Raw genomic sequence first — 8,644 nt, 5'->3', positions numbered from 1 at the left:
CCTACAGTGTTACGGTGTCCTCATGAATATTCAATCCCTTCAAACCACTGCTGTTCAGATTTTTCAGCTTCCTACTGTGTGCGGCTGAATGGACTCACTGTAGTACATGGGTATTAAGCACATCACTCATGGCCGTTGCAGGGAGGAAAGAAGTCCAGATTTTTCCATCTGGTCTCCTGCTTGATGTTTTATTCATCTGAATGACCCTGTTTCCTGATCTATGATCTTAAGAGACTCAGCCACACACACACCAATGACACCACCCTCCCACATGCTTATACGCAATTTATCAGTGGGACATAAATTTGAAGATCACCTTAAACATTAGATGAACCATGCGGCTTGTAAATAAACACTCGATATCTCCTTTACATACCTCACATACTCTGACTTCCAAAACATTTGTTCAAACCCATCCTGATTCCAGCCTCTGTCTGAGTCTCTGTCTGTGTCCTTCACTATGGCTCACTGTCATTTTCATATCTTATTGAAGGACTGTCCTTACTCTTTCAATGAGGTGCTGTTGTGCTATTAGCGAGGCGTACACAGACACTGACATCTTGAGGGAGCAACAAGGTGAGGAAAATCTCCGGCTGATGGATGTAATTTTCCATGATCACCTCTTCTGTCCTTTGAGTTCTTCTTTGTGAATATGTCCTCCATTTACCCTCTCAAACTCATATTCTGTTTATTTTTCTGTGCTCGTTGGTACATTGTCAGCATAGATGCACAATTCAGGAGAGTTAGAGCATATATATCCCAATAATAGAAATGCAGACAGTGACATATATTCTAGACAGGTGAGTTTTTCCACACCTGTAACACATAATAGGTAAACATGTTTGCATCTGGTTCCGTGGACAACTCACTCACCAGTTCATCTGGACTCCGATGATGGCGTGAGGAAATTGGCATGCCAGGTAAAAGGCATTGATCTTTTCATACAATACAGGGTTGTGCTGTAAGATTTTTGGTCATGACATTCACACGATGTCCAGCTTTTAAAGTTGGGATTGGTACAATACATGATCCAAATATTGGATTGGAGCATTCCTTGACTTCCTGACGGCCTGAAAAACTTGATTCCAGGTTATGATTTAAGTCAAAAGCTCTAACATTGTTATTATGTGCTTTAGCTGACTGACTTGCAATGTAATCAATAATCACGTTGTCATGTTTTGGTTGGCAATGTACAGTCTCAATCAAAAGTTTGAGACCACTTGAAAAACGGCAAAAAAACGTATTTTGCATAGTTGGATCTTAATAACAAGGTTCCAAGTAGAGCTTCAACATGCAACAAGAAGAAATGGGAGTGAGGCAAAACATTTTTTTGAGCAATTTGTTGAAAACAACGCTTTATTTAAAAGTTTAGGACCACACCTCCAAAAAACCCTGTAAACCCTGTAAATGAAAACATCTCAGGTGGGATCTGCTTGTCATGCCAGTAACGTTGGAAACCATCAGGACCATCAAGATTAAATTTTTTTTCTCATCAGAGAATAAAACTTCCTTCCACCTTTCAGTGTCCCATGTTTGGTGCTCTCTTGCAAAGTCCAAACGGTCAGTTCTGTGACTTTCAAGGAGACCTTTGAAGACGTTTTTTGGTTTTGAAGCCCTTCAGTCTCAGATGCTGTCTGATGGTTATGGAGTTGCAGTCGACACCATTAACGGTCGTAATTTGGGTCGAGGATTTCCAGTGTCTTGACGGACTGCCAATTGGTTCCTCAGTTCTGGTGAAATCTTTTTGGGTCTTTTACTTGACTTGTTTGTTCCATAACCCCCAGGATCATTTAAGAAATTCCAAATGACTGTCTTACTGCTTCCCACCCCATTACCAATGGCGTCCTGCGAGAGACCCTGTTTATGCAGTTCAACAACCTGACAACGTTAAAAACGAAATGTTTTTTGTGCTTTTGCCATCAGAACATCATGCCAATGTGAGTACCTGACAGAAATGATGATGAAACCACGTTTTTTTTCACAGATTTGACCTTTTACAAGCATGTGGTTCTAAGTGTTTTACCAACTGGAAAACAACTTGTTTCAGTTTAAGCTTTGTTTTCAATAACTTGCATGGTCAAATAATTGTTTTGTCTCACTCCCATTTCTTCTTGTTGCATGTTGAAGCTCTACTTGGAACCTTGTTAAGATTAACCATGCAAAATATGATATTTTTTGCCATTTTTTTAAGTGTTCTAAAACTTCTTATTGGGACTGCATTACTGCAGGATAGTATTCTGTGGTTTCCATGCACACATGTATCTGTAAGAAGTAGAAAGATGAGGTGATCTATAGTCAATGTTAGGTCTTCTTCTCTCTCCTTCTAAAATATATATCAATTGAATGCATTCTATATTGTGTGTGTGTTTGTGTATAAACTGCAAATGTTGACTTTTGAATTTCATCGCTAAGCAATATGTTTAATTTTTTTTCTCATGCAACCATGTGTTTTCAGTATTCAGTCACTGCTCTAGGTTTAATCTGGACATTCATTCTGCTGTTGCTGGAGACTTTTTGAACTGAACATGTATAGTCCACCAGTGGATCTTTCTTTTAAAAATCTCAGCAATGTTGCAGGTAGTATATTTTTAAAAATCCTGAAATATAAAGTAGATAATGAAATAGTGTTTACTTTTAAATATATTTCTTCCATTAATAATTATTTAAGTGCTCCTGGGGGGTGAGCTTTTTGGTAGGAAGTATCTTCTAGGACAGCACTTGCTCTTACAAAACCACCTAACTATAGCTAGTGTATCAACTGCTGTTATCAAAATGCATGAATTTAAATACTGCAATGTTTACACACTAGCATAATCTAGTCACACAAACTTGTAACTTATTGTTTTTAAAGCATTTTAAAATAAAATACTTTAAATCACTTCTTATTTCTACAGTATAAAATTCTGTGAACATGACTGCAGTAATCACTTTAATAGAGCGGGTTTAAGCAGCAGAAATAAAACCGCATATAAACAAGTACCAAAGCTGCCCGTATGATGTATCAAGTCTCATTATGTTATTTTTGGTTCAGGTGCATTGGCAGAGCTGCCCCGAAGTCTGCTCCGCCCTTTAACCACAAACTCAAAGGGGAAGTACCTGAGCTGCTCTCTGCGTCTCAGTAATAACAGCCTCACCGACCTTGTTGGCCTCCAGTACACGATCAACCACTTTTTTGCACAACCATCAAAGCTTGGATGGTTGGATCTGTCCTTCAACAAAATCACCTGCATAGAACCTGTAAGAATCACTTTTGTTCTTCTAATAGCTCATTTTCAGTTTTCTATGTCTTCTTCTGAAATTAGCCCCTGTCTTTGATGTATAATTACACACGTCTTATACAAAACATTTGTTCTCCCTGTTTATTTAAGAAATGTTTATAATCTACATTTGTTTCCCCAAAATGCAATAAATTCTGATATCTTCGCAAGCTAACCAGCATTTTATTGATTTAAATTTACAACTAAGCCCTGTTACAGGTTTTGTGTGAGCTGAAAGAACTGCGTGTGCTGTATCTTCATGGCAACAGCATCTGGAACCTGTCAGAAGTGGACAAGCTGAGAGAGCTCCAGCATCTGCACACAATCACATTGCATGGCAATCTCATAGAAACAAGCAAAGGCTACAGGTGCAAGCTCATTTTCAGCAATTTCACTTAAGACAGACATTCTGTTCTCAGAGCTGATCTCAAGTTGCAGTGTGTGGAGTTATACACAGGCTGGTTCTAGATTGGTTGTAGATAGTTGATAGCAAGAGGCTAGGCCAGAAGCAGAGAAGAAGAAAAGCAAAAAAAAAAAAAAAAGAATTAGAAAGAAAAAAATACCCTGACAACGCCTGCTTCATAGATTCATAGATCTTGCAGCATGTTGAGGATAACTCATATGTTGAGTCTAACTTGACAGTGGTTTCAGGGGGCTATGTTTTTTTAATGGGAAATCACAGGTGTGTAAGAGGGAATATTTGATCAGAAATGTAATAACTATTTTAGCAAAGTGGCAAAACAAGAGCTAAAATATTCTTCCTATTAAAGTACAGAATTTACCTAAAGTAGGTAAAGTTAAACTCCCTTTTTATGAAAAATGTCATTAACTGAATATATGTAGTACTGTACCAAGTACCATAACATTCTAGTTTAAACAGTATTTGTAATAACTAATGCACTGAATCTAATCATATATCTTTTGCAACACCTACAGATATAGACAGAGAAATGTCACATTGAGATATGTGATACCTCTGATACCTGCTTATGTCTACATTAGATGTGTCAGGTTATTAGGTTCAATATCTCAGGGATATAGCTTCTTGATTTAATTTTCATCTCACTTCATACTCTCATTTATGTGAAAAATCAGCAAAGTCTGCTTCACAAAGACTTAGACATATCGTCCTTATTTAAAATCAAATGTTAATGCTGATATGAATTTTCATATATGGAAGCACTCAACATGTCCACGGTGCCCTTGGAGTCAAAGCTGACTTTGACGTATGTGCCTTTTTGTGTGTTTAGGAATTACGTGATTTCTGTATTGCCTCAGCTGAAGACGATGGACTTCAGCGGTGTGACACGAGATGAGCGGGTCATGGCAGATATCTGGCGTTCTCACGGCACCAAAAAAACCCCCCGAGACCATTAAGTGTTTCTGCTGAATAAAAATGTCTGTCCTCTCGTCACCAGCCTGTTTTGTTTTTTTTCTCAATTCCCTGCGTCAGATCTTGGTATCCATGTTATTTACAGCTGAGCTAATATCCTGTGAGCATTCTCATTTTTGACCTATGGGCTGTGGCTATGGTCACCCATCTTCCTGCTTGATTACTGCAGTAGTAATTAGGAGGTAATCAGACTCTCGGTGGCCATCGTCACGACATGATGTCACAAACGGCGCACTACTTGTACAAATCTGAACATGCTGATGTGGCCCAGGGGTTATCGGTTGAAGTTAGAATCACTGTGACAGCTCAGACAATGTGAAGGACCTTGCGTAAAGTCAACTTCAGTGAACTGCGGTTGAACTGTGAAATACAGTTGCTTCCTCTTTTGGGATATTTCATATTGGGAGCACATTCTGTGGTTAGACGAGTGTAAAATGAATTTGTTCAACTCAGAAGGGATCCAGCACATTTGGCATGACCCTCAATGGGAATACCTCAGTGAAAACATAGTCCTGACTCCCACCAGATAAGCTAGAAGATGGTACTGTGATGATATGGGTCTGCATGACGAGTGTTGGGGATATGATATTATAGAGGGCACTTTGAATGCCCAGGGACATACAACACTTTACTGCCCCATGTCCAGAGGTCTATTGGAACAACAATATTCCCACTTGATCACAATCAAAATCACGCTGCTAAAATCACGCAAGAATTAAAAAATAAATCCAAACAATTACCTGACAAAGGAACATTTAAAATGTATAGTTGCAGCTTGTAATCACACCCACCTATATAGCAAATGTGACTTCATTAAATATACATACACATAAGCAAGTTTGAGTCTCTGGTATTGCCATCTGGTCTCGTTAGGGAAGAAATGTGCACCATTTATTAGTTTCTAGGCTGATTTAACTGGCTGTCCTCCAGGTTCTTTCTTGGTATAGATTCATCATTTTCTCTGAAAAACTTTAATTGGTGTGAATTAAATATGCCTGTATCAGCAAACACACCACACGACACAAAAACGGACCAATAAAACCAACACAAATGATATCATCTAAGTGCACATCAAGACTTTGAGGTGCATAACACCTAAACTGATACTTTCCTAAGGGTTTTCTCAACGGAAGTATTTAGGCCCCTGTTTCCTTTGAAACCTGCACTTACATGGTTCTTTTGAAACAGCGTTTAGACCATGTGTCAAACTGTGCAGTGAAGCCAGAATCAATGAATATCTTTCAGTCACGATGGCAGCTGCTCTCAGCAGGATGGCCCGCTTTGTACAGTGCTTGAGGAAACACTTGCATGCACTTTGCAGATTTTGACGACTAGCTATTGCACATCGACTTCCCTTTTTTTGACATTTCACATGTCGAAAGCTGTAGTGAAATACAATAAACATGTCCCATAAGTCGTCACAGCCATTGTTCGCATTTTTAGAAGCTATGGTCAGTCGGCATAGACGTCTGTCCTGCCCATTTGGTAGAATACACAATATTCCATTGTACTCTATGAATTCAGAATGGAAAGCGTTAGCTACTCTTGTCATGTTCTCTTTGCTGCAGATGGGAATGGCAGTCAAAGTTTGTTATTTATTAATGATTGTGCAAAAAAGAATTATAGAAAGCATTAGTGCAAATGTATTAATAAATAACATCCACACTATGAATCTTAGAAACACCATTGGGAAGGGTTGATACAGAAATGAGTGTGGGATCATTTCCTGACGGACATTTTCAGCTGTCACAAAAAGGAGAGCTGTTGTACACTTTTATGGAGAATGGTAGAACTGATATCCTGAAACTTTGTGTCAGCGGGGTTAAATAAATCTGAGGGAGATGGGGCTCTGCTGCCTCGATAGTGTGGAATGGAGCAGGTGACGTGGGTTGTCTGCAGTTTTTCTTGTATTCAGTGACCTCCTGTTTCTCTCTGACTCCACATTCTGATTCTGGACAGTGATGGTTCCAACCTTGTGGATTATTTTGTTGATCCTTCTGGCATTGATGCTGCCCTCTACCCTCACCCCCACCACTTTGCAGAGAGCAGAAAAATAGATGACCCTCGCTATCACAGACTGGTAGAGGATCTCCAGCATCTTGCTGCACAGATTGAAGGATCTGAACTTCTTCAGTAAGTAAGGAGTCTGTTTATCCCCTTCTTGTACACGGCTTCACTGTCGGTCCTCTGGTCCAATCTGTCATTCAATTGATCACCCAAGTAGCTGTAGCCATGCATCAAATGTCTTTATGTAGTTTTTCTTTCTTTCTTTTCTTACCTTGTTAAGACGTCTGACACACAGACCTAGAGGCCTAGCAACATTACTCACTAGAAAAAAGTGTATACCGTTGTAGTAAATAGTTCACAGGTATTTAAAGACAAGTCTTCCACAATGGCAGCTACAACTACAATATGCTAGCAATCAAGGCAACTGCATGATGATTTTCAACATAGCACTGCACCTCTTTGAGATCAGTTTCACCTTGCAACAGCAAGAAATCACCCACAAAAATGTGTCTGGGAAAACAAATTTTTACTTGGCGGTTACCAGGAGGGTCACTGACTGGTGTTACTGTGTTACAGGCATTCTTGAGCAATCAGTTTCACAGGGACTGTCAGCAACCACTCGCAGCCAATGAGGGAATTATCTTGTTTCCCTAGCAACTAGTGGGTGGTTCCCAGGCCTGCCTCTTGGCCTAACTGAAAAGATCCTAAAACTGGATCTTTTTTTTTTCTGAACAATATTGCAGAGCCAGGTGTATCAAGACATTCACATAGACTCATGCTTGAGTCTATCTGGTTTTCTGTAATTCAAAACTGCATGTGTGCCATGACAGGATGACAGCTTTATGGTGGAAAGATTAGCCAAAAAACTGTCTGGCAAACACCTAATATCAGGAAATTGGAAAAAAAAAAAAATAGCTATAGCAAATACACAGGATCTTAAATTAAGTGGGGTTTTCCACTTGTCAATCTCTGATCTGCATGAAGTACATGGCCACCTGCAGAAACCGCATCCGTCCATCACTGTCCAGGCTAAGCGCTCTGTGTGGTCAATCTCACCGCAGCCACACATTCACATTGTGAGATAAAAAGCTCTATCTTCTGCACTCCTGTGTGAGGAAACTATCAAAGTCAAAGCTATCATCCCTAAAAGGACCTAACAGAAGTGCACCTAGCACCATGTGGCTTTGATGTGGTCTGAGCAGGCAGGTGACATGCACAAATCCCAGTAATCCGCGACACTAAAACTGTACTGCACCGCTTGATCGTCAGTGACACACTCCCCACTGTGCCTTTCCTCCCACTAGCTGCTGTTGTTCCCTGCTCCCTTCAGGAGAAGTGACATCACTACGGGACATACTGTGCTTCAACGGATTGTTTTTGTCAAGTCTGAAAGCTCAAGCTAAAACAGACAGTTATATTTTCAGGTGGGGATAAGTGGTGGTGGAGGGTTTGAAGAGTGAGCTCCAGCGTGGGAGTCATAAAAGACAGAGTCCAGAGAGCGTTATTTTATAAGCCCAGATGTGTTTAATAAATCATTTTCCCCCAGACCTAATTAAACACTTACAGCCTAGCCCTGTTAAGCCATTAACATCTGCTCTACCAAATGAACCAGGAAGAGCTCCAGCACGAGATGAATTTAATGGTGGCAGGCAGAATAAATATAGTGTTCTCTTTCATGTTGCTCCTCTTTTTCTATTTTCTCTCCCCCTTTCTGTGTGGTAATATCTTGCTGTCTGACGTGGTAATTGCCTCAGCATATGCCGTATATATTGCTTAACATTTTTTGAGATTATTTAGATGGAAAATAATGCTGTTTCTGTTATAGAAGTGGATATAGGTTGTAGGAAATATGGGTAATTTTGTTTCATCTGTGTGTCTAAGGGATTCTTTAAAGCAATAATCCAAAATAGTTTGTGAGGCTTCTGTTTTGACTTCCTGTTTTATTTTGAAAATCAGCCGTACACGCAGTTCCGTTTCTCACCTTTGT

At 39.7% G+C, this 8,644-nt stretch overlaps 1 protein-coding gene across 1 annotated transcript; it reads left to right on the top strand.

Moving 5' to 3' along the window:
• Positions 1–2,443: 2,443 nt before the first annotated feature.
• On the top strand, positions 2,444–4,671 carry LOC102303036 (leucine-rich repeat-containing protein 51). The gene is made up of 4 exons (XM_005928140.2): positions 2,444–2,577; positions 3,032–3,237; positions 3,477–3,625; positions 4,508–4,671. Exons 1-4 carry the CDS (start codon positions 2,526–2,528, stop codon positions 4,632–4,634), a joined length of 534 nt encoding a protein of 177 aa, XP_005928202.1. The 5' UTR covers positions 2,444–2,525; the 3' UTR covers positions 4,635–4,671.
• Positions 4,672–8,644: the final 3,973 nt, after the last annotated feature.

This window comes from Haplochromis burtoni, unplaced genomic scaffold (genome assembly GCF_018398535.1).
Source record: "Haplochromis burtoni strain Fernald_Lab_line unplaced genomic scaffold, NCSU_Asbu1 Contig_108, whole genome shotgun sequence".
In the NCBI taxonomy this organism is placed as follows: domain Eukaryota; kingdom Metazoa; phylum Chordata; class Actinopteri; order Cichliformes; family Cichlidae; genus Haplochromis; species Haplochromis burtoni.
The sequence above is the reverse complement of the archived record's forward strand: the minus strand, read 5'-3'. Positions and strand labels throughout refer to the sequence as shown.

What these genes read in the sequence shown, in the direction of transcription:
- LOC102303036 (XM_005928140.2), top strand. Translation starts at nt 2,526, where the DNA reads ATGTATAGTCCACCAGTGGATCTTTCTTTTAAAAATCTCAGCAATGTT. An exon ending in AAATCTCAGCAATGTTGCAG is followed by an intron (nt 2,578 to 3,031) that starts GTAGTATATTTT and finishes TTTTTGGTTCAG; the next exon opens with GTGCATTGGCAGAGCTGCCC. An exon ending in AAATCACCTGCATAGAACCT is followed by an intron (nt 3,238 to 3,476) that starts GTAAGAATCACT and finishes GCCCTGTTACAG; the next exon opens with GTTTTGTGTGAGCTGAAAGA.